This window comes from Delphinus delphis, chromosome 19, assembly GCF_949987515.2.
Source record: "Delphinus delphis chromosome 19, mDelDel1.2, whole genome shotgun sequence".
NCBI lineage: Eukaryota > Metazoa > Chordata > Mammalia > Artiodactyla > Delphinidae > Delphinus > Delphinus delphis.
The window spans coordinates 39901185-39926524 of NC_082701.1; the positions used below are offsets into that span (position 1 = coordinate 39901185).

General features: G+C 47.1%; 2 protein-coding genes, 1 non-coding gene and 2 pseudogenes across 3 annotated transcripts in view; 2 read left to right on the plus strand and 3 right to left on the minus strand.

Annotated features, from left to right (window-relative positions):
* The window catches only part of LOC132414587 (uncharacterized protein SPEM3-like), a 107204-nt pseudogene that overhangs the window by 6901 nt on the left and 74963 nt on the right, over positions 1–25340 (minus strand).
* Positions 94–4534, minus strand: LOC132414884 (neuroligin-2-like). Its single transcript, XM_069540111.1, is given in 11 exon segments — positions 94–188; positions 191–248; positions 250–311; positions 314–349; positions 352–679; positions 682–1003; positions 1799–2395; positions 2761–2953; positions 3076–3261; positions 3435–3632; positions 4408–4534. Coding segments are annotated over 11 exon segments (2202 nt in total).
* On the plus strand, positions 14382–14478 carry LOC132415627 (Z30 small nucleolar RNA). Its single transcript, XR_009517347.1, has one exon. It is a non-coding gene; the product is annotated as a Z30 small nucleolar RNA (small nucleolar RNA).
* On the minus strand, positions 15442–19308 carry LOC132414079 (peroxisome assembly protein 12-like; annotated as a pseudogene).
* LOC132414588 (AP-2 complex subunit beta-like) overlaps positions 19431–25340 on the plus strand; it is a 202221-nt gene continuing 196311 nt past the window's right edge. Inside the window, 1 exon segment of the mRNA XM_059997267.2 lies at positions 19431–19486. The gene's annotated coding sequence lies outside the window, so the exon portion shown is untranslated.

Genomic DNA, 25340 nt, shown 5'->3' on the forward strand with positions numbered 1-25340 from the left:
GCTCCACACGACAAAAGCCTGTCGCCAAGTCCTCCTCCCTGCCTTCTGAGCTGGCCGGGAGGGCCGGGGAGGGGGGCCTCCCCGAGCCGCCCCCTATACCCGAGTGGTGGAGTGGGGATGGGGGAGCGTGTTGTTGTAGCTGGTAGAGGTGGGGGGAGGCGGGGGGAAGGGCCCAAAGGGATGGAAGGAGGGGGCGGCGGGGGAGGGGGTGGCCCCAGGCCGCTGGGCAGCAGGGTCAGGGCCCCGGGGGGCCAACAGTGGCAAATCGTCCGGCGCCCGGCGCAGGGTCAGGGTGTAGTCGGGCGGGCAGGCGGGCGCAGGGCCTCCGCAGGTTCCGCCCCGACGCCCCGCCCCGCTTCAGCTGCAGCGACACCGGCTCCTCCTCGGGTGGCAGCTCACGGCCGGCAGCAGGGAGCAGGGTGCCCCCGCCGGGCACGCCGGTGCCCGAGCCGCCGGGGCGGGGAGGTAGGCTGAGTCTCCTGCACCGCAGCTCCTGCCGCCGGTCCCGCTTGTAGTACAGGGCGGCGAAGGCAAGGATGTTGAGGAAGAGGAGGGAGGCGCCGATGGCCACGGTGACGCTGAGCTCCGTGGAGTAGTCTCGGGAGTCCCCGGGGAAGCGGTCGTAGGCCTGGGGGCCTGGCTCGGGCTCGGGCTCGGGCGGCAGGGTGGCCGGAGGCGGGGTGGGGTGGGGGGGGGCGGGGGGTGGCGGGGGCGGCGAGTGCCGGGGGCACCAGGGGGCGGGCGCGGCGGCCAGCGCGTGGCGTAGGGAGGGAGGCGCGTGGTGGTGGTGAAGAGCTCCGTGTGCAGGTTGTGCAGGTGCGGCACGAGCTCCAGCCAGAAGGCCACCTTGTTGGCGCGGTAGTTGGCGCGCACGCGCGGCTTCAAGCCGATGTGCAGGTACTGCTTCTCCTTGCTGTTGAACTTGCTCCACACCACCTCCTCGAAGCGGTTGCGCTTGGTGTGGATGAACTTGGTGTTCTGTGGCACCGGCTGGTTGGGGTCGCTGTGGACACAGCGGGGCAGGGAAAGGAGTAAGGGTGAGGCTCCCATGAAAGGCAGGGGTGGGGGCGTGCTATGGGACGAATGGGGAGAGAAATGGACAGAGATGCAGAGAGCTGGGGAGACGGGAAGAGAGACAGACGGATACGAAGAGACAGAGAAACTGCCAGAGACGGACGGACAGACAGACAAATAGGGATGGAGCCAGACTGCCAGAGACAGTCTGAGATGAGGGCAGAGGGGCAGAGAGGGCAGAGACAGACCACCAGTGACAGAGGCAGAGTCTGAGAATGAATGAGATAGAGACATATGGAAACAGAGACACAAAAGGACATGAGAGACAGCCAGGGGGAAACCAGCGAGTACAGAGTAACTAGATCAAAGCAAGCAGAGATATCAATAGATTTCAAGAGAGAGAGGCAGAGACAGCAATAGACAGACAGACACAAACCCTCACACACACTCAGATACACAGATGGGAGCACTCAGACAGCGGGCCGAGCTCTGGGAGGAGAAGGAGAGAGCTGGGTGGGCAAGGGAGGGAAGGAGAGACAGACACGGAGCCAAAGGCACCAAGTGAGCCCGCCCCCCAGAAAAGACAGGGACCTCTCTGTCCAACTCTTCTGAGTCTTCAACACACACAGAAGAGCTGTCCGGCGGGTGTCTGAGTCGAGAAGGCAAGAGTGCCTTGATGGAGGAATGATGGCCGTGTGAAGGAGAGGGAGAGAAGAGGCTGAGGATGGACGCGGTGTGTGCCCTGACCTGCAGGGATGCCCGACCCAGCCCCTCTGGCCCTCACCCGGTCTTGGCGAAGTTGGTCCAGTAGGTCATGACCACGGCGCTGAGCATGACATCATTCTTGGAGAAGTTGCAGGGGAAGAGGTCGGTGGCGCCCACCATGGGCACACCAAAGACATATGGTAGCTCATCCCCGTGCGCTGCATCTGCCCACTCGGGCCGGCCCTCGGCCTGGCAGTGGTGGTAGAAGGTGTAAAAATAGACAGGGGACTGGTAGTCAGCGTGCAACTTGGCGGTGGCCACAGCCGGTGCCACCCACTGGTTGCCGGTAAAGAGCGCCAGCAGGGCCTTGCGCCACATCTCGCCATTGTCCCTGTCAGCCCAGTCCGTGTACATAAACTTGATGGTCTGCCGCAGCACATCCTTGCCCTCCGGGTAGCCATATAGGTTGTCCACAAAGTTGGAGATGGTGAAATCGAAGGCGCTGGCGGACACGCCGTCCTCGCTCTCCGCCGAGTCCTCCACGAACTTGAGGCCCTCTCCCTGGTTGACACTGATGAGCATGTCATAGTTGAGGAATTCTCCCTGCTGCATGAGGATCTCAGGGTCATCGGGGACCACGTCACCGTCCACCACGGGCCCAAAGGCGATATGGTAGCTGGGGAGAAGCGGTCAAGGTCGCATCACCTGTTCACCGGCCTCCTCTCAGCTCACAGCCTGCTGAGTCCTCTGCTCAGAAGACCCCTCTCCCCTAGTTAAAACCTTCTGAGCCCTTCAGGGTACTTGACCTCTCGGGAAGTCCTCCCTCAAGCACTTCATGGAGCCTCGTGCACACTGGCTCTGTTTAGGCACCTCCGCCTAGGGAAGGCTTCTGGGAGAAGGCAGGGCCCCGGGAGGGCCTTGAAGTCCATATCTCCTGGCTAAATGGAATGCTTGTGGCCTGCGGGCACCTCTCACCCTCAACCTCCTTGGAACCAGCAAGGAGAATGGAGGCCTGGACCTGGCCCTCTCCCACCCCCATACCGGGCGGGCTGTACGTCCTGGTCCACCAGCTCCCGAGAAGGCTTCCGGCGCAGACACTCCACGGCCTCGGCGCTGTCCTCCCGGTCACAGCCCACCTTGGCCGCCAGCAGCCGCATGTACTTGAGCAGCTGATAGTTGACAGACCAGCTAGAAATAGCAGTGCCACTCTGGGCGATGGCCTTCTGGAACAGCCCTGGTGGGACAGGGAGGCTTTAGGCTGGGCTGTATCAGCCCGAGGGAGGAGAAGGGGGACCTGGTGGGGTTGGGGGTGTGAGAAAGGGGACAAGAGGGACAGGCTGAGGAGGTGGCTGGTACCTTCCGAATGGTGGGAGAGGATCAGAATGTTGACACAGGAGGCCCCTGCCCAAGATCCGAAGATGGTGATGCGCTCGGGGTCCCCGCCAAAGTGGGCAATGTTCTCACTGAGCCAGCACAGGGCCTGGATCTGGTCCACGAGCCCGTAGTTGCCTTTTGCAGCCTGGTCCCCAGTGCTGAGAAAACCTGGGGGTAGAGGAAGAAAGGGGGCTTCCTGGGGGTGTCACAGCACACTTTCCCTCTTTCTGGGCAGCTCAGTCCAACCCAGAAGCCATTCTGCTTCTGCTGGGTTTAGAGGAACCCTGCCAGCAGGCCCTCCTCCCAGACTCCAGCCCCTAGAGTTGGCTGCCCACCCTCACCAGGCACCCCAAGCCGGTAGTTGAGTGTGGCTACAATGACGTTGCCGTAGGTGGCCAGGACAGAGCCATCCAACATGTTCCCGGTGCCTTCCATGTAGGACCCACCATGCAGAAACAGCATCACCGGGTTCTTCCCGGGGTCCCAGATATCTGCGTGGGGAGGGGGCGGGTAGGTGCGCGGGTAGGTAGGTGGGGGACAAGGACACAGTCAGACCAGAAGCAGCACCGCCCAGCTCCCAGGCCTGCTGAATTCCAGCCCAGAGCTCAGGGGACATGTCACTCCCATCCCTGGGGGGCAAGACCGGATTCTCCTCCCTCCCTCTCCAGCTAACCCTGGCAGAAGATCCCTCCCCACCTCCTGCCGGTGTGCCCTACAGCACTTCTCCCCATGCCTGGCAGACCTTCCAAGAAGCCTAGCAGAGGCAGGGCTGGGGGCTGGCCCTCCTCAGGGCATCTGCTGGACCAAGAGGAACCCCTCCCCACAAACACACAGCAAATCTCCTTCCTGCTCCTAGGAAGAGCGAGCTCCCAGGGCTGCCACTGAGCTAGAGATCCTGGGAGGGTCCAGGCGTTTCCTTCGACTCAGGCCGTGGGCCTCAGCTCCACATGGTAGCCTGGTCTGTGGGTGAGGGGGTACCAGGCCCTAGGGTCCCTAAGGGCTTGGTCTCCTCCCCAGTTACCATGGCAACCCCCAGCTTAATTACTGTGGCCGGAGGCGGCAGGGTGGGAAAGAGCCTGCCTAATGAAGCCAGGGTCCAGCTCTAGTCTCGGACCCCCCAAACTGGCCTAAGTCCTGAGCTCTGGACCCTTCTCTTGCCATGTCCCCAAAGGATCCCATGATCACTCCCATATGTAGAAGGCCCCTTGAGGGGTAACTACTTCCGGAAGAAGGTGGGAGTCTGAGAGGGCTGGCCAGGGTCCCTGCCCCTGCAGCTCCTCCACGATGCAGCCACAGTGCCTGTGCTGGCATCACCCCTGGCCTCCAGGCCCTCCTCTTTCTTGACACCTGCAATCTCTGACCAGCCTGGGCACTCGGGCAAATAAGATCCAGGCCTGGGCCTCCACAGCTGGTCCCCAGTGCCTTTGCCCACCTCCCTCATGCCGCTAGGAACTTCCCTCCTGGCAGAAGGTCAACCAACAGGTCACTGAGACACTCCCCTCCAACCCCTCACAGACAGCTTCCTGCCTCCTGTCTCTTAGGACCTTCTATGACACCTCCTTCCACCTGACTTTGGCCAGGAGCTCCTAGATGGGCAGTGCCCTCTCTGGGTCCTCCCTCAATCCTGTTCTTCCCTTTGTTCCTGAACCTCTAGTGGCCTTCCAACAGTTCAGGCTGGTCTCCTTCCCTCCGAGGTCCTGTCCTAAATGTCCTCACCCCTCCCCGCTCCTCCCCACCCAGCACCTCCACTCCCAGCGAGGGGGGATGGGGAGTCAGAAAGGGGAGGAGCAGGAAGGGGGGCTGGGGCAACAAGAATTCAAAACCAACAGCAAAAAAGAGGACCAAGAAAGAAGAAAGAAAAAAACAACAACCAAAAAACAAGAAGCTCTCGGGGCAGATTCAACAAGAAAAGAAAAAAAACCCAAAAAAACAAGAAACCAAAAAGATCCGTTTTTGGAGAAAAAGAAAAAAAGAAAAAAGTTCTTTGCACTTTTTCAAAATTTTGTGGTGAAACTTCAAGATATTGGGCCCTGTTTTCAAAAATGTCCAAATTCTTTAATTTGCTTCAAATGTGCGTTTTCTGCATCGGACAGGCTTTGTTTTGGAAACTGTAGCAGGTTTCTGCTGTTTCGATTGTGGCATCCATTTGCCAACTTAAACTTGTTTTTTTTCAAATGTTATTTTGCTCCAAATTAAAATTGTTTTTTCAAATGTTATATTTCCCAAGTTTAAAAACAGTCCAAATGTCTTGGGCCTCCCTGGTGGCGCAGTGGCTGAGAGTCCGCCTGCCGATGCAGGGGACACGGGTTCGTGCCCTGGTCCGGGAAGATCCCACATGCCGCGGAGAGGCTGGGCCCATGAGCCATGGCCACTGAGCCTGCGTGTCTGGAGCCTGTGCTTCACAACGGGAGAGGCCACAACAGTGAGAGGCCCACGTACCGCAAAGAAGAAAAAAGTAAATAAATAAACAAATTTGTTTTAAATACAATTTATTGAACTGTAACTTTATAAAACTTAATTTTTAGTAATGACTGTTTAACAACTGGCTCAAAACATTCCTGAAAAGTTAACAAATGCCTCTTGAGCCAGTAAGAGCCAGTTCCAATACACCACTGTAAGGCAATCATCCCCAGACAATTTTCTTTTCATCTGATGTGGGAAATTGCCTTTTATAAGATACTTCATTTGGGCTTCTCATTACCCAACAAAATTTTCTCATGTATGGAAAGTAGGATACTTGAAGATTCAAAAAACACAGAATTTAGTGTGTATGAGAAGTTCAAAGTCATAGGAAACATGGGAGACCTGTTTAATATACAGGTTCCAAAGAGGTAGAAAGGACAGGGAGGGAGTTTTCTCCATCTTACCTGGATCTGTGTCCATCACCATGTCTACCCATTCCTGAGTTGTCAGTTTGCAAATATCCTTGTCCTTCACCATCCAGGAACAGGGAGCTTCTGAGAAAAGTGCACCACAGAATGGCTTCACTCTGATCACACAAGCATAGCCATATAGCTCTCCCCCAGCTAACACATCCAAGAGTTTGACTGTGAAATCTATCTGGCATTGAGACTGGCAAAAATGGACACAAGGTAATTTGTATATTGTGTTTTCTATTTTCTTTTTCAAAGAATCACGTTCAACCTTTTTTCTTTAGCACATCCCAGAACTTTCTTACTCCTATCATCCACTCCAATAAAAAGATAGCCTCGGGCTTCCCGGGTGGCGCAGTGGTTGAGAGTCCGCCTGCCGATGCAGGGGATGCCCCGGTCCGGGAAGATCCCACATGCCGCAGGGCGGCTAGGCCCGTGAGCCATGGCCGCTGGGCCTGCACATCCGGAGCCTGTGCTCCGCAACGGGAGGGGCCACAGTAGTGAGAGGCCCGCGTACCGCAAAAAGAAAAAAAAAGAAAAGAAACGAAATAGCTTCCTTATTTTCAGCTATAATTTGTCTCCCTATAACTTCCACCTGCTGGGACTCACAAACAAATCTAATTGCTTTTGAACTAGCAGAACTATACTCTCATGACTCCCAAGGCTCATTGATGTTACTTGGTTGCTGATGACAACCATGATAGATACAAAGTTTTCTGGGAGTCTAGCTCCATATGAACATCTGCTCCACATTTCCCCAAATTTCTCACTCATTCTCCTTTACAAGTTGCTCCTGAGCTATGATTTTACTAAGCTCTTCATGCTCTCAGACATAAACTGAGAGGAATGAGATTTAAAAAAACATTTTTTTTTTTTTACCTGATGCTCTTGCTTTTCCTCTTGTTGCTTCAGTTCCACATCTGGCTTTGGTCTGAATGTTTGCCTTCTGTCACAGCCCCTGTTGCCCTTTGATATCAGCCTGGGAGGAGCAGGAACTCTGCCAGACTCCCCTAGTCTTCATAACATTGACCCCTGAGGAAGGCTGATAAAGACTCAAGAAAAGCCTATGACAGGGCAGATTGGCAGGCCAGGGTCTGACCTCTGGGAGAGAATGAAGTATTAGTGGGGAAATTCAGGGGTTTTCAAGTGAGAGGCCAAAGCTAAAACGTCCCTCCTCTAAAGGGCTGAGTGTTATTTCTATACATCATACAAGCATCTCCTGTCATGGTTAATTTCACTTCAAAGCTCTACATTTATTTTAGATTAAGCTGTCCTGTACATATCTATTATGAACAATATTAACCTATTCTATCACCTTCCAAATCGTTTGTCCTATTCTATTCACTTTTATTCTCTTTTTCCTACATTTCCTCTTTGTTGGACACAAGACCCAGCCTAGAAAAATACTCTTTGGTGAAGGTCTGGCTACCCCTGGGTGAGAGGATTACAGATGATTTTTCACTGAATTTCTTTTCCCATCCTTTTTTTCTTTAACTTTTCTGTATTTTCTAAATGGTCTACAATGAACATCAATTGTTTGCGTAATTAAAAAAAACAATTAAGTGAAAAAAATAAACAGGTAAGAGACAGTTATCTCTTTTGGGGATGCTGGTTAAACTGGAACAAGTGAATATTGCCAGCAATTATTGATGATGATGATGATGATGAACCTATTAACGTTAACTTACAAGGACAAAGGGTCTTTACAGATGTGATTAAGAAAGGATGTTGAGATGAGGAAATTATTCTGGATTATCCATGTGGGCCCTAAATCCAATCACAAGTGTTCTCATAAGAATTCAGTAGAGGGACTTCCCTGGTGGTTAAGACTTCGCCTTCCAGTGCAGGGGGTGTGGGTTCGATCCCTGGTCAGGGAGCTAAGACCCCACATGCCTTGTGGCCAAAAAACCAAAAACATAAAACAGTAGCAATATTGTAACAAATTCAATAAAGATTTGAAAAAGTGGTCAACATCAAAAAAAATCTTAAAAAAAAAAAGAATGAGGTAGAGAGAGATTTGATACCTACAAAAGAGGAGGGGGCAATGTGACCACAGAGGCAGAGATCGGAGTGATGTGGCCGCAAGTGAGGGAATGCCGGCAGGCACAGGAAGCTGGAAGAGGCACAAAATGGATTCTCCCCTGGAGCGTCTGAGGGGAGCACAGCCCATGCTGACACCTTGATTTCTGCCCTCATATGTCAAACTTCTGGCTGTGAGAGAATAAAGTGTTATTGTTTTAAACAACCAAGGTTGTGGCAATTTGTTACTGCAGCCACAGGAAACTAACATACTTCTCTCCGCATAAGTCAAACCATCAAACAACTCTTTGTTTCTACTCCAATTTGCTTATGCTGAAATGGCATTCTGAAATAGGTTTCTGAATACCTCCTCGGGTTTGTTTTTTTTTTTTAACTGAGGTCACTCTTCCTATGGAGTTCTGCTTTGTTGGCATGACACTTTGTACCTGTCTGGCTCAAAAGTTATTTCCAGGATAGGAGGCAGAATACATACTATGACGAATAAATCAGCACAGCAACATAGTAAACTGCAGAGGTCTGCTCTCAGCTTCAACTTTAACCCTTTTTCACTCATGTCATTTCCAAATTCAGTCTCACTTTTATTTCATTTTAAAATTTATTATTATTATTTCTTGGCCGTGCCACGCGGCATTTGGGATCCTAGTTCCCCAACCAGGGATCGAACCCGCGCCCCCTGCAGTGGAAGCACAGAGTCTCAACTACTGGACCGCCAGGGAAGTCCCCAGTCTCATTTTTAGTTCTACTACCTACCTTAATTCTCAGCTTCACTCTCACACTGAAATCCTTCTGATATCACTTACTTTTAGAAAGATAAAAAGGACCATCATTTACTGGACATATGCATTTGGGCACAAGGGACCAAGCTGGGAGCGTGGCACATGATACGGAACCTGAGATTACATGGCTAGTTAAGTGGAAGAGATGGCATGCACAGCCAGGTCTGTTTAATACAAATGCCCCTACTCCTTCCACTGCCTTTCAAGTTTGGGATTCTGGATTGCTCTGGAGTCTTCAAAATCTGAAATCTACCTAAGTACCTCCTTTTTCCTTCCCAATCAACAGGAAGGACATTTTTGGGGCAGAAGAACTAGGAACTGTATTGTTTTCTCCTTCTTATTCTTTAATGCACTATTAGGGACCAAATCAGGAGAAGGAAGGATAATGTGAAAGATAAGCAAAGAAGGTTTCTCTTCCTTCTTCAGAGTTCCTTAGTTAAGTCCTCTGGCTATGAATAGTACGTTATCAGGCCAGTGAGGAGCTCACATTCTGGCTCTGATACCTCAAAGCAAATGTTCATGATACAAAGCAACTTGAAATCAGTAGCTTGTACAGTGGGTTTTTTCTAGGTCTTGGGAAAATGATCTGGCCACACTGCTGACAGTTGGCGAAGAACTAGAGCTCCCAATTTATTTGTGTTTATTCACCGAGCATTTCAATTTATCAGCCGAGATAGGTATAGCACAGTTTTCCTGGTCAGTAGACACAAACTACCAAATACCAGCGTCCATCTCACTCTCAATTCATTTGTCAAGATGATTCGGCTAGAATAGCAGACTAGATAGCATGGTGACCAAGAGTAACAGTGCTGGTTCTACCACGCCACCACCTGACTCTGGGTAAGTCTCCTTTCATTCATTCTCTCATTCAGTCAGCTGTTTTTTAAAGCACCAAGGGCCTTGAAATCCTAGCTCTAGCACTTTTTGGCTTAGAAAGCTTCGTTAAGATAATCCAAACCTCACATTCCTTCTTTGTAAAGTGGAGATAATAATAGTGTCTTCTCCATACGGTTCTTGTGAGAATGAAGTGCGATGATGTATATAAAAAGGTTAGCATGGTGCCTGGCATATAACATCAGCTTTTCATTCGATAATCACTTACTAAGCATTTACTGTGTTCTGAACATGGTACTATGTCCTGGGGCCACCCATCATTTGCACCATTTAGCGAACTGCCTTCTTTGGGCCAGATCTGCAACTTTGATGATCTCAAATTGTCCTCCTAACAACTTATAAGACATGCATTATTTTCACTATCTTATAAATGAGGAAACTGAGTTCAGGGAAGTAAAGTTGAAGATTACACACCTAGTAAGTAGCAGAGCTGGGATTTGGACTCCTATCTATCTGATTCCAAAACTATCATTCTGCCATGCAGCCTTTACTGTTAGCAAGAAGAATAAGACACATGTCCTGTTCACAATCTAGAGGGGGAACACATATATTAAAGAACTCATTGCAATACAACATATGTGATAACACCAGGTGTTATCGCATTGTTCTCATTCAGTTCTCGTAACAGCTCTGTGAGGTAGGTACTGTCATTATTCCCTTTTCACAGATGGGGAAACTGAGGAACAGAGAGTTTATGGTGCTTGCAAATACTATAGTCCATATACATGACCACTACACTCTAGTGCCATTCTGGAGAGCTAGAAACATATGAACAGTGTGCTTGGGGTGTTCTAAGGAGTGACAGTGACTATGCTTGTGCCTGCGCACCTAGAGCCCGTGCTCCACAACAAGAGAAGCCACCGCAGTGAGAAGCCCGCGCACCGCAACGAAGAGTAGCCCCCACTCGTCACAACTAGAAAGGGTGCACACGGCAACGCAGCCAAAAATAAAATAAATAGAAAACATAAAAAATGACTAACCTCATTTCCATAAAGACAAGCAAAAAACTTACCTTAAAAAAACAAAAAAGGAGGGCTTCCCTGGTGGCGCAGTGGTTGAGAGTCCACCTGCCGATGCAGGGGACACGGGTTCGTGCCCCGGTCCGGGAAGATCCCACATGCCGCGGAGCGGCTGGGCCCCTGAGCCATGGCCGCTGAGCCTGCGCGTCCGGAGCCTGTGCTCCGCAACGGGAGAGGCCACAGCAGTGAGAGGCCCGTGTGCCGGGAAAAAAAAATAATAATAAAAATAAATAAATAAAAGAATGCACCAGGTTGAGAAAGGCCGTTGGAGAAGGAAGGGGAAAACCAGGCAGAGGAAACAGCACTTGCAAAGGCCCATTCTCTTCACTGTCTAAAGTCTATCCTTAAAGTACAATGGAGGTCCTTCATAGGTCTGGTACAGAGGACATTCCATTTTTCTCCATTTATTTCCTCATATCTTTCTCCCCATCCCTATCTGACACTCATCACATTCCTCCTGCTGTCCTTCATATGCCACCTCTCCATTTCTTACTAGCTCTCACCTGGACCATTGCAATCACTTGGCAATAGCTTCCCCTTCTTTTACTCTGCCTTCCTTCAATCTATTTTTGAAACACAGTTGCATATTGAGTTTTCAGCTGTGATCACCCATCTCCTCAGACTCTGAAATCTTTAAATCTCCCACTTTCTCCAGCGTAGTCTAAACTACACAGCCAGCAAGCCACTATCTTTAACAGTCTTGCCCTGTCTTTCAGATCTCTTATCACCCCCTTTCTTTACGTTAACACTGGTCCTGAAACTTTGGTGTGAATCAGAATCTCCCCTGGGGTACTTATTAAAAATATACACGCCTGGGTTCCAACTCCAGATTCAAGCTTAATGATTCTGTAAGTGTGGATTGTGGGAGTTTGTCGTTTGGTTTTGATGCTGGGGGACATCTATGTTGTTAAGTTTCCTCCTGGTATTTCCAACTCACTGAATTTTGGAAAACACTACACCAGTTTCAACTTTACCTAAATTTGGTAAGCTCCCGTATGCTTTCTCATTTAATTCGGGAGTTAAATTATTTTCTCCCAGAATCTCCAAATCCAACGCATCTTTCAAGACCCAGATCAAATGCCACCTCTCCCAGGAAGCCTCTCTTGCTCTCTTTCGCAGTTCTTTGATATTTAGTGGCACCTCTTGCTTATTCAGGAAGCGTCCAAGCCCCTGACAAGCCAATGAGTTTCTCCTGGTCGGGGAGAGAGGGACACATTCATCAAAGTCCACCCCAACCCCTAGCCCTCAGGCGGGAATTCGGCGCAAGCACGATACTGTCGGAACACTGAATCGATAGTTCTTCCTGGAAAGCCAGGGCACACACACCCTCTACCGCCCGCCTCAGATGCCCTTCCCCAGTTGTGAAACGAGGCACCAGCAAAACCACTCCGGATGTCAGTCTCCCCAAGGTCGGAGATCAGGGAATTGGAGGGCGGGCGGGGACTACTCAGGGTCTTGCTTTCAACTTTGAGCATGTAGCCCGCCAAGCCAAGAAGAGACTGCAAAGACGCCTGCGCCTTCCGGCCCTCCCTCCCCACCCCAACCCCGGCGTTCGCCTAGCCCTCCGATTGGCTGCTCCTCGCACCAGCCGAGCCTCAGGGCTGCGGCCCACGTGGTCCACTGGCCGTCGCGGGATTGGTTGTCCGGATCGGGCTGCCGCGGCAGCCGGCGGGGTAGCGAGATGGAGCAGTGTGGAAAGCCCCAAGCCCGTACCTCTGGGACTGAACGGCGGCGGGTGGGCTGCGGTCAGCCTCTGCAGGCCTGGGCAGGCCTCCTGAGAGTTTAGGGCGTAAGAGTTTTGGGGGGTTCCCAAATCGGGCTGCGGACCCTCTGCTTGAGGCTTTGGTTTGAGCCCTGGATCCGGCCTTGTGTTTCCCCGGAAGGATGGCGTCTCAATCTTTCCTGAAGTTGGTGGGGTTTGGATGTTATTATTATTATTATCAGCAGTAGTATTATTATTGTTGTTATTATTACCGTTTTGAGGATACACCGTGTATAAGAATTGGTGGTCCTGTGCAGGGTGCCATGCAGAATGCCATGAGTTAGAAGTTGGAGGACGGAGGGCTTAGAGATGCTTGAGGGACGTCCTTAACCTACGTGAAATGTTGGAGGTAAATCGGCTTTATAAACTGTGCTGATGCTTGTATAATCCAGGCGCTTAGGGTTTAGTAGGGAGGGTCGTTCACTGACTAAATTAAACTGTCGCTTATTGAGCCGCCTTCTGTGTCCCAGGCATCATTCTGAGTGTAATGGATGCAAAGGCCAGTAAGAGGAAGTCCTGGTTCTTTAGGAGCTCTGCGTAATGGGGCTGGTGGGAGAGACGGGAGGTGGGGGACGTGAATAGATGAATAATTGGCGTGTGATGCGTACTGTGGTGGGAAAAAGTGCTGTGGGAGTCAGAGGAGGGGATGACTGAGGGAGTTAGGGACGACTTAACAGAGAAGGTGACGTTTGAACAAGGTTTTAGAACTACAGACTTTCTCCAGACTGAAAGGGGTAGGGAAGGCGCTCCAGACAGAGGAAAGCGTACTGTGGAAGAGAACAAGGAAAGTGTGCCCTCTGTGGCTGGAGCACACTTGGAGCTCTGCTCACAAGTTTCATGCTTTTAGACAAGGTTATTTAAGTTCTCTTAGCCTGTTTGCTTTTTGTAACGTGTACTTACTTCTGCACAGGTTGATGAGATAAAGGCTCAAGCCTCTAAACAGGCACTTTACTAGTTTCCCTCTCTTTGTGGAATTCAGTTGCTGAATGGAGAACACAGACCATAGCTGTACGTTTTTAACTATGGAGTACCAAGCTATTGACATTTATAAATGGCTGAAGGAGGCATGTTGTGTCTCCGGAATTGTTATTTAGATACAATGCTGAAAAGCTAGAGAGGTTGACATTGTTTGTGACCCTAGTACTTTAGCATAGCATGTCAGCGATAGTAAACTACGAGGTGTCATTTAGAATAAAATGCAGGCAGCTTTCTCATTCAGAAATTGATCATCCATGTTGTGAATTACCCAGGCTTTGCATTGTTTCCTTTATCTTGCCCATGGCCTGGAGAAAAATGAAATTAAACCTTGTATTTAGCTGGTAGTGGAAAAATATAAATCTGGTAATCAGACCTCAGTTTCTCTTTCCAGCATTGCTGTTATTTTGCTATGGACCTTTGTCAAATCCTAGCCTCCCTGGGTCTTGGACTCTTTAGCAGACTCTTGTATAAAATTTTTTATGACTATACTTTTCATCTTTGTTGGCAGCAGAATTGTAAATCAAATTGTATGTTAAATGAACTGGAGTTTACTTTATAAAGGATTTTAGGAGAAAATCTTTTCTAAAGATTTTGCTTTAGAACTAGATTATAAATCCCTTCACAGACATCCCTGAGATTTTATCATGCATGGTGTTTGGACTCACTAAAACAAGAAATGTTTTTCTGAACTGTAAATGCTTCTCCACTCTACTCTGTATTACAAAAATTTTTAAAAAGCACCTCCAAAACAAAACTTGTTCAAGTTTGCATTTTTGTACAGCAGAGTTGCTTGAGGTGAATAGTAGAAGATAAAATATTGAAAGCCCATGGTTGCAACTTATCTAAAAAGAAATCTTTTTTTCTCATGGGTAAACCTAAGTTTTCTTGGATGTGAAAATAGGGTGTTGGGCTGCTCTTAGATAATACAAGGAGGTGAAAAGCAATGATGCAATGATGAGTGAAGTATAGTCTGACCTGGCATTGCCATTGCTTCAGTGTTGGCATTGACCAGGGTATGACCCCTTAATCTTCTCTCTGAGCTGATTCTGGTTGTGGTTTTTCCACATTGATATGTTCTAGCCTATTTGGATACTGGTTTTATTATGTGTAAGAGTGTTTAATATTCTTTTGAGTTACTGATACTTTCCTGTTTTTCTTTGTAGGTTGAGGTGAAAAATATGGCTTTGATATCTTCATGGAAAACTGCATTATTTCAGTCCTGAATCTGGTTCGGTTCCCTTACTGACTCATTACTATATTAAAAATGTTTATTTAGCAGTGATTGTAAAATGAAAGTAATTAACATGTACATGTTTTTTGGGGGGAGACTAAGGGGAAACAGGTGTTCAGCCTAGAAAAACATTTCTCATTGGATTTCCTGTGAAGTCAGTGTGTCTTGGGTTTAACTTTGAAACAAATTAAAAAAATTTTAAATTAAACAAAGGTTTACTTAACTATGGTATTTGTTCTGGTAAAACCTTGTGGTTTAATAAGAATTTTTGCAAATATCCATTATACTCTTCTCATGGTACATAAAGTGTTAATATTTTAAAATCTATAGGATATTCTATTTCAAAATTTAGTTCTATTATCTTAGTGCTATCAGAAAATGTGCTTTGAATTGCTGAAATGAGTTGTATTGGACAACACCTGTCTCAGCAGAGGCACTTAAAAATAATTTTCATCCTTCCTCTTGTAGTAATGATTTTTTTTTTTAACCCGTATGTTTTTAACCTGTATGTTTAACCCTGCCAATCCGGTGGCAACTTAAGTGTTTGTGCAATATTTCACTTGAGAAATAAGGTATTTCACTCAAGATTGAATTCTTGCTGTTGGAGGATTTCTCTCCAATATTGGATTAGCAAAAAAAGCAAAATGTTAATACAGAATGCCTCAAAAAATCAAAGGTAGGGACTTCCCTGGTGGCGCAGTGGTTGAGAGTCTACCTGCCGATGCAGGGGACACGGGTTCGTGCCCCGGTCCGGGAAGATCCCACATGCCGCGGAGCGGCTGGGCCCGTGAGCCATGGCCGCTGAGCCTGCGCGTCCCGAGCCTGTGCTCCGCAACGGGAGAGGCCACAACAGTGAGAGGCCCGCGTACCGCAAAAAAAAAACAAAAAAACAAAAAAACGCAAAGGTGGCCTGAATGAAAAATTTACTCTAAATACCTCGACTAATCTTTCAGTTTCCACATAATCATGACATGGAACAGCTCTTTGCCAAAAAACATTTATTCTTAAAATTTACTTAAGCGTTTCATAGAAACTTTAGTAATAGCCAGAATAATTCATGTCAGCTTAGCAAACTCTTAACAGCAAGCAGAAAGAGCTTATGAAAAGATCCTGTCTTTACACAGTCATAGTTAGGGCAGTATTTTACTTCATCTCTTCACTAGTAGCTTTGCTTTCACACTGAAGTCTTCAGACTATTCTGTATACATTCAACCCCTATTTTCCTGTAACCAGTTTCCCAAGGAAGGTATGTGTGGTTCACAAAGGGATCTTTAAAAGGTGATAGACTATAGCAAATGTTACTTAACAAATGAGTCTCAGCATATGGAAGGAGAAAGTGTTTCTAAGTATTTCTATAAAAAGCATGTCCGTGGTGGCGGGGGATGAACTGGGAGACTGGGATTGACATGTATACACTGATGTGTGTAAAAGTGATAATTAATAAGAACCTGCTGTATTAAAAAAATAAATAAAATAAAATTTAAAAAAGCAGGTCCATATTTCATACTGTTTGCAAACTGATAAAACCTATTCCTCATAGGCAGATAAATGCTTTCCTTTCTCAAAAGGCCTGCTTCCCCTTCACTACCCACTCTACGAGGTCTAACTTGGGTTTTTCCTGAGAGCTTCTATACCTCTTGTCCTTTAAGGAAGGGGACAGGAAAAGCTTCTGTGCCGAGTACCCTCTTTGATCACCTTCTCTATGTTGACCCTCACATCCCCTGCCAGTCCTGATTCTCTCACTCTGACCAGCTCGGTCAACTCTAAGTAGAGGTGTCTAGGGAGCAAGCTAAAAGGTTAAGATCAACGAGTACATCCTTTTAAAGAAATCCATGTGGCTGTTTAAAGTTCATACAATTATTAATTGAGGATGATTAAACAATGCTATTTACTGTGCGGAAAACCAGCCCTCTGGCCTTATAGCGCAGTCATTTCGTTGTGAGACAAGGTGCTAATCCCTTTCAGTTCTCAGGGGAGTACAGTTTAATCAGATGCTGTACTTGTGTTGGATAACCTGTGATGGGACAAGCTCGGTGACTCTTCACGTAATTAAACACACAGCGATAACAAAACACATAGCCAGAGGTGGCGAGAACGGTGTCATTCACCCGGTTTTTACGACACAGTGGGCACACAGTCTTCATTTGGGGCAACAGGGGAGAATCAGAATTGTAGTCTAGATGTACCGGTGGTGGTGGAGTAGGCAAGGCAGTCAATGACTTGATGGTTTCTTGGTTTCCGGATGAATACCACCGCTCAAGGAACTGCAGGAAGAATACACCCACCAAAAGGCCAGTAGAGAGGCATGAGGCGGCACCTCCCATGGCTTGCTTCAGAGCTGACTTTATCTTCTCGCCAACGCCGTTTGGAGAACAGAACAAGGAGGCAAAAGGAGAAACTGTTTATTTAGGTACAATCACAGAACAACTAATACACATGCAATTCTTACACTTTTCATTAGAATCGTTGATTCAGCTTGGGGATTGAATAGTTGCTGGACTGGCGTTTTCTCTTGTAAGTGTCTATTCGAAACAATTCCCTCTTTCTGACCTACCGTAGTTTAGGAGTTCTAGGAGCTAAGCTTTGTTTTTAATGACTAGGGCTTTGTTTGCTTTGTGTTTTGAGAAAGACATTAATGAGCCATTGATTATATAGACCTTTATGGGGGTGGAAGATAGTATATCCAGAAAAAGAAATAACTCACTTAAAAAACAACTCAGCAGTACTGAGGAATATATTTGAACTTGTCAGAGAACACAGACACTAGGAGCAGGATAGCACCACGGTTAAGAGCAGTCTTTAGAATTGTACTGATCTGGCTTGAATCTCAGCTCTGCCGCCTATTAGCTGTGTGGCCTTGGCAATGTACTCAAATGTTAGAACTTAGTTTCCTCAACTGTTAAGTGGTGCTAATGCATTTATTTCATTGAGCTGTGATGAGGATTCAGATAATATACGTAAACACCTAGCAAAGAGCCTGGTACATAGCAAGTGTGTGCAAAAATGTAGCCAGTATGATGAGGAAGGTTACCAGGATGGCAATCCTTGTTTTATGGACACAAGAATTTTTCGATGATTTTATGTAATACCCCGAAGTGGACTGAGGCGGATAAATTTCATAAAATTGGGATAAGATTTTAGGATTTATTAATCAAATATGTTGGGGAAATGTTAAGGCCTTACCTCCCAGCTGGTTGCTGCATCATGCTGGCTCCGGCTGGTTTGTGCTCCAGAGCTTGTATATCCTGAACTGTAAGTCGATCTAGCCGAACCCCAGCCAGACTCAGCAGGGGTGAGTGATGCTCAGGCCTTTCCTAGGATGTATCGAAGCTGCTGTACAAGAAGCCAGCCTTCCCAGGCCATGTTAACAAATGGGTAGGCTGCCAAAAAGGCTCTGTAAAATCGTTTCCAGCGGGAAGTAGGGGGATGGATGGAATATTCATCCTCTTCTCTCAGGCTAGAAATCAGCTTCACTTTCAGACTGGGAAGAAGAACCAGGAAAATAACTGACTTCCAAAGCTGCTTCTTTGGGAGACCAGCACTGGCCAATCTCTGAAGCTTGTGTGTGTCTCCCATTACGATCCTCTTTAAGCCATAAAAGTTTTCAGAAAACGAGGCGCTGGTTTTAGACAGATAATGTTGCTGGAGCAGAAGACCTACCAGGGTGATTTCATCAAACCACTTCCACAAGAAGCCCTAGCGGGCAGGATTTGATTCTGCAAGAACCTAAAGCAAAATAAATAAATGAAATTCATTCCATTACACAGCTACTATGCCTTGTATTTATATTTCCTTTTTTTCCCTCTGAATGTCCACACTTTTCTTTCTGGGTCTACCTTAACCTCCCTGAAGTGCTGGGTATTCAGTACACATAACAAGAGACTCCATAACCATTAAATCATGTGAGGTGCATTATATGCTAATTGGTTATTTCAAAACTTAGGCCAAGAAATAAATTCAGATTATTGGCTTGGTTTTTACCCGGACGTTCCTAAAACTTTGCAGAGAATTAAATCCTTACCTTGACCACATGCTGAAGAGCAGGTCTCACTGCTGTCATTAAACTGTCCTGTGCTACCACCTCAAAGATGGCTGGCTGGCTGGTCATCCACCGCAGAAGCAGTTGTGATGTGAGCCCCGTGCTCAGCCATAGTTTCGTGTGTGCACTGGGTTTTACTTTGCCCACAAACTCTCTAGTAAGCATGAACTTTCTGGGGGTGCCAGATGGGTGCTATTTTACAGGAACTGGGCAAAAAAGACCTCTTCCGGAGGCAGAGGGGAGGGGTCTCAAGGGAAGGTGAAGAATGAAGTCAACGCGGACACCCACGTTAGGGAAGTAGTGTGTGGGAGAGGTGAGTTGATTAATGCTGCACCTCACAGGGAAAAGCGTGACTACGGGGGGACAGGTACGGCGAAGGAGCGCTGGCCTCTCGAGCGGCAGTCCTGGAGGCGGCCAATCACGGACTCCCAATCCGGAGGGCTCAAAAGCCAGGCGGCTCTGAGGGATCGAAGGTGCCAGTGCAGGCCGGCCCCAACGGCCTGGCTCAGCTGTGGGCTGTGCAATCCCCCCGCCCGCGCCAGTCCTTGCGAGCTGACCCCAGGCGAGGAGCGAGGAACCCGCGACGCCGCGTTTAAAAGGAGGTCTCGGCTTTCTGTCAGAAGCCGCAACCGGAAATAGAAGCCGCTTGGAGCCGGCCGGCCGTGGAGAGGCGCTCTAGCCCCGAACGCGGCTCCGCGACCGGAACTAGAGAACTCTATGATCTCACAGGCACTTCCGCTTCCGCCCCCAGCGGGCTCGGTTGGAGAGGAGTTTTCCGCTGGTAGGTTTTACTTTTCTTAGCTGGTTTTGCATCGCTGTGTTGTTGGAAAGCCACGGCTCTGATATCTCTCTACAGAGTCATTTTGGCAAGGTGTTGGGTCGCCGCACTGACGTCTGGCGCCCGGAGCCAGAGCTCGGCCTGTTGCTGAGGCCTTTGTTCCCTGGGGCGATAGAGAGAGGCGAGGGACCCAAGGGAATGTGGAGATGGAAGGCTCACTTTGCTTGCGGCGGGGGTGGTGGCTCACTATTTTTGCCGCCTTCGGGAAGGATTTGAAGCGACAAAGCCGAGATAGAAGGGTTAGCCTTATGGCTGCCAATTATTAATAACAAAAAAAATTTCCTGCTGTTGTTCAGAATTTGGGACGATTATTTTTCATTCAAGCTGGTACCTTAATTGTCTTCTAGGTTAGGTTACGTTCAAGCAGAACTCTGGGCACTTGCTACACTAAATGAAAATGGTTTCTGCCCTCGAACACGGTAGGATGCGTCACATTAGCGATATGAATACAGTGCTAAAGCGGAGTGATGCTGTTGAATTCTAACTCACATGAATTGGGGAGGCTTGGCAGAGAAGGTACTTTTCATTGTATACCAAAGTTAATGTAATTAACCTGACCTTTTGCAAACTGCTTTTACATCGTATGCAATAGCCTTGAGTAGCTGCAGGTTTACTGAATTTGGATAATAAAGTTCATCTCCTCTCTCTCCAACCTCTCCCCTCAACCCCTGGGCTAAATAGCTAGAAATAGAAGTTTGCTTACTTTATACCATAGAGGACGTTATGGTATAAAGATAGTTAATTGTTTCACATAATGAGAACGCTGGAACAAGGTTTGGGTTTAGTTGTTTCAATAGGAGAAATAAAATCTTGCAAATTAACCTTAATTGTGGTTCCAAAAAGTGTTTCAGGGAATTCCCTGGCGGTCCAGTGGTTAGGACACTGTGCTTCCACTGCAGGATGCATGGCTTGGATCCCTGGCCAGGGGAACTATGATCCTGCATGCAGCGTGGCCAAAAAAAAAAAAAAAAAGTGTTTTATAGTCTGATTGGATACCTGCTGGAGAAAGTCACATTGATGGAAGATTTTATCTTACAGAGTTTTAAGGAGTAGAGATAATGTATCTATATAAAACACCTAGCTTTATGTTCTTGGTCAGTGGTAGCTCTTACAGAGAGGCTTTTCTTAAGTGAACAGCAAAAAGACAAAGTTGAGAAATAGCATCACCTAAGACAAGTGGGAAGTTAGTTTAACATTGGTATCAGTTAGGGTTCTTTGGTTACAAGCAACAGGAAACAGGCTAATTTAAACTAAAAAAATTATTAGAAGAATATGGAGTAGCTAACAAAATAAGGAAAACCAACTCTGAGGGAACAGGAATTACACAGTCCTACTGGATGTTTCTAGCAAGAATTAGCAAAGGGTCATACAGGCATCGCTGTTGCAGTGAACGAGCTTCAACAAATTTCTGTCACTGTACTTATGATTCAGATCCCTATTGACTGACCTTGGTTCAGATTTCATCTCCACTCGCTGTTTCACTCTTAGCCAGAAGAGTGCAAGACACCTTAATAGTCCTTTGAGAATATTGCAAAAGTAAACTGATGTTGTTATGTGAGAAAAAAGGCAGTCAAAAATAACAATGTCAATTATTACAGCCAATAAATAATAAACACCTCATCACAAATCCCACTCCCAGGTTTATGGTGTAATAAGCAAGACACAGAAATTCATTGCACTTACGTTAAAAGGTGTGAAGAGCCATCAGATAGGTTAATATGGTGAGTTTAGAGGAAGAGACAATAAGAGCTGGGAGAAATGAGGCCGTTCAAACTAGCTTAAACAGAAGCTATATTGGCCTTTGTAACCAAGGGGAAGATCGTTTCTTATAAACCTTATCGTTTCGATAAACCTCACGTTTTATCTCAGCTTCTTTCTGCCAGTTGCTTTCTAATACAGCGATGTAACCTGGTATCTCCTGCATCTTATATCAGGACCAAATGTCCACTGAGAAAGATTTGTGGATTAGGTGGACCTCAAAAGATGAGTACATTTGGAGAAAGTCACAGTCATGGTGACAGGGTTTTCCAGGCTAAGGGAGCAGCGTGGATTGTATTTGAGGAGGAAATTGTTTGCTTTAAATATAGAGAGGAAAATAGACCAATAATACATAGTCTATACTGTTGACCATAATATAGAGGCTCTTAAATGCTAGTTTTAGTACTTTGCTTGTGGACATTCATTCATTTATTCCTGAATAATTTACTTATTCATTTATTACTGAATACATGCTGTGCGCCAAGCATTATGCTAGGTGCTGGGTAGACAGTAGTAATAAAAACAGACTTGGTATCTGCCCTCATGGAATTTACAGTCTAGTTGGGGAGAGAAATAATAAACAAGTAAAGAGACTAATATATAATTTACAAATGGAATAAGAGGGCTATGATGGGGGTGGCAGTGGGGCCTGGAAGAGAAGAACCTTTTAGACTGGGTAATCAGGCAGTGCCTTTATGAGATTACAATTAAAGTGAGACCTAAATTATAAGCCAGCCAGGCCTGTGTGGAGTTGGGGAAAACGAATATTAGGTAGGAGGAGCGGTAGTTGTGAAGGCCCTAGGATGGGAAAGAGCTTGGCCTATTTGAGAGCTGCAAAAGCTAACAAGAGGTGAAATGAAGAGGAAATGAGGAGTGACTGAAAAGGATAAAATGATATTAAGAGAGGTAGACAGGAGCCTAACCACTCATAGGCCATGGGAAGGAAACTGGATTTTAGTCAAAGTATAATGGGAGGTCATTGAAGGATTTATACACCGGAGTCATGACCAGGTTTATATTTTTAAGATGACCCCGTAATGGTTATGTGGTTACATTTACTTTGTGAAAATTCATCAAGCTCTATATTTTTGATGTGCACTTTTTGGAATGTTCGTTTATACGTCAAAAAAAAAGTGAAACAAAAATCTGGCTGCTGTATGAATAATGGTTGGGAGGAGAGTTGAGGTTTCTAGTAGTTGAGGCAAGAGGCGATGGTGGCTTGGAATAATGAGGTGAATAGAAGGGATTGGATGAATTTGAAATATATTTTGAAGGTAGGATTGACAACTTGGAGATGGAATGAATGTGGCAATTAAGAGAGAGAGAAATCAAGAATGACCCCCAGATTTCTGGCTAATAATTTCTGGCAGTGTAATTTGTTCAAATAACTGCCATCATAGCAAATATTTACACAGTCCATACTGTGTGCAGGCATAGTTCTAAGTGCTTTACGTACACTAATTCATTTCATCCTTGCAATAATATTATGATTGGATATTAGTATTTCTCCCATTTTGTAGATGAGAAAACTAAAGAGCAAAGAAATGGGGAAAACTGGGAGAAGGATAGGTTCTGTACAAATTAGGAAATGAGGAGCTGTTGAAAGTTTTTGAACCGGGGAGAGGTATGAATCAAAGATTTTTCTGGTGGCATCTCTTTACAAAATCCACCTCTGTCTTCTGTGAGTTGTACCTGGAACCACAGTTTTTAAACACCCCCCCCCAATACTCTTATGATTTGCTTAATTTGGGTGGGCCATATGTGCAGACTTAACGATCAGTGCGGTTAGCAATTTGGTGATGAAGTTTGGGGACTAGGTCAAGGTTAGAGATAGATATTTTGGAGTCATATGGGTAGGAAAAATGATTGAACCCATGGTATTGCTAAAGGGTTAGTGTAAAGAAAATGTATGAATATAGAACTTAAAAATAAAATGCTTGCTACTTTCTCCCTCAGACACCATCCTATATCTCTTCTTTTTCAGCCATACTTTCTTATGGAGTTATCTGTTTTCATTTCCTTACCTCCCATTTATCTTCAAACTTCTTCAGCATGGCTTTTGCCTTCATTATCTCTGCTGATGGTCTCAGCAATGACATCGAAGACCTTAGTGCTGCTAAATCCTTGGACACTTTTCGGCCCTTCCTCCTTTTCTCTCTAGCAACTGTTGTTGTTGACCACTCACTCATACATTTATCCATTCAACAAATTTTGGGGAGGGGGCGGCTAGGCCTCAGAGATATATAGTTCCTATACTTTCATAGAACTCTAAAAACGTCCTAAATGATTATGACCACCTGCTTTTCCTTCTACCTCTCTACTTCTCAGTCCCCTTTGCACTTTGGTTTCCCAACTTCTGCCTCAGGCTCTCATTCTTCACATTCCTCTTCTTCTTTTTTTGGTTAAAGACTTTATTATTACTTAGAGCAGTTTGAAGTGGGAAGTTTTCGTTTTGAGGGGAAGGTACAGAGATATCTAGGTCTTGGTTTCTGAAAGGAACTTACTTTTGTGTAAGCACGGCTGTTACATGCTGGGCGCTTTACCTACTTTAAGCTTCACAAGCTGGAGAGAGTTATATCACTGGATTTATTTCACAAGTAAGACTAAGGTTGAGGAGACGTTAAGTTACTTTGCTAATCACATTCAGGACAGGGATTCGATCTCAGATGGATTCAAACTCAGATCTGAGGCCATGTCAACCTCTTTTCCTTGCACCACTCTCCTCCAGTCCCACTGCCCTTGCATGGTCTTGGGCTGGATCACCATCGTCCACATTCCTGAACTGGCCAGGGAAATTAGCTGGGTTTTTTTTTTTTTTAAGAAAACAGGATGTTTCACTATCCCTATGTGTAAGTTTTTAGAGAACTCCTGTGCGAGGAAACAAATCCAGGGAATGTCAGCTTGTTTAATAGATCCGTTCCGATAGTCAGTGAACTTCCTAGGAGGCCCGGACCTCAGGTCGCTTCCCGACGGCGCAAAATTTTTCCGTCTCCAAGGCGACCGAGAGGACCGTCTTTCTGGTTCTCCCGCGCGCCTGGATGACGTCACACGGCGAGTTTCCTGTCCACCATGTTTGTCCCTGGCAAAGTGGGTTTTGCGCAGTGGCTTAGACCTGGAGAAGGAGTCGTGGCGTGCAGGAAACCATTACAGCACCGCTCGGGCCGTGCTCTCTGGCTGCTGCTGCCACCCCTGCCCTTGCCTCCGGTGAGTTCAGGGCGGCTAACTTTGGGGTGTGTCCCTCTTTTGGGGAAGGGGGCCAGGCTTGGTTGGAGACGGGCGGAGGAGAGCAATCTTAGGAGCGTGACCATTGAAGATGGAGTGAGCCGTCAGGTGTGACCGTTGTGAGGAAGAGGGTTGGAGAAAGGGACTCCACCGCTGGAGCGGGGTGAGGGAATCCGCGGGGTGGCAACTGGGAGTTGTGGGGCACTGGGGAAAAGATATGTTCGAAGTGGGGGGTTAGGAGGGCCAGAGGCCAGGGGTGTGGCCGGTAGAGACTGGAGGCCGAGGGGAGAACCTTCTTCCCGGTTTGGCGTCGTTCACTGAGAGGCTGGGACGTGTCCAGGTACCAGAAGGGGAAAGGGGTTCCCCCAGAGTTTTGCTCATAGATGGGCAGACCTCACCCGTCTTCTGTAATTTGAGGTTGAGACACCGCTCCTCCCTCACCTCGTAATGGAGGAACATATCCCTAGAATCTTGACCACCTGGGGAAAGAAGAGGAATTCCTGACATTGGAGAAAGGGAAGAGAAACCTCCAGAATTGACCCGATGTGAGAGAGGGGGAAGCAGGTGGGAGTAAATCTTAGCCCGGAGTTTTTTCTTTCTGGTCTTAGAAGGAGCGGTCTGGTTTGAGGGAAGACTGTAGATTAAGACAGAGGTAAAGAAACTGGAACTTCCTGTTATTCCATATTCTTTGAATCCAAAGAATTGATTCATGCTCTTTGTTTTCAGAGCACTGAAAACAGTGCCCATTTGCGGGGCAGACTTTTTTTCAACTCACCTGGCTGCTTCATTATGAAGCAGTGTGAATAAAGTGTGAATG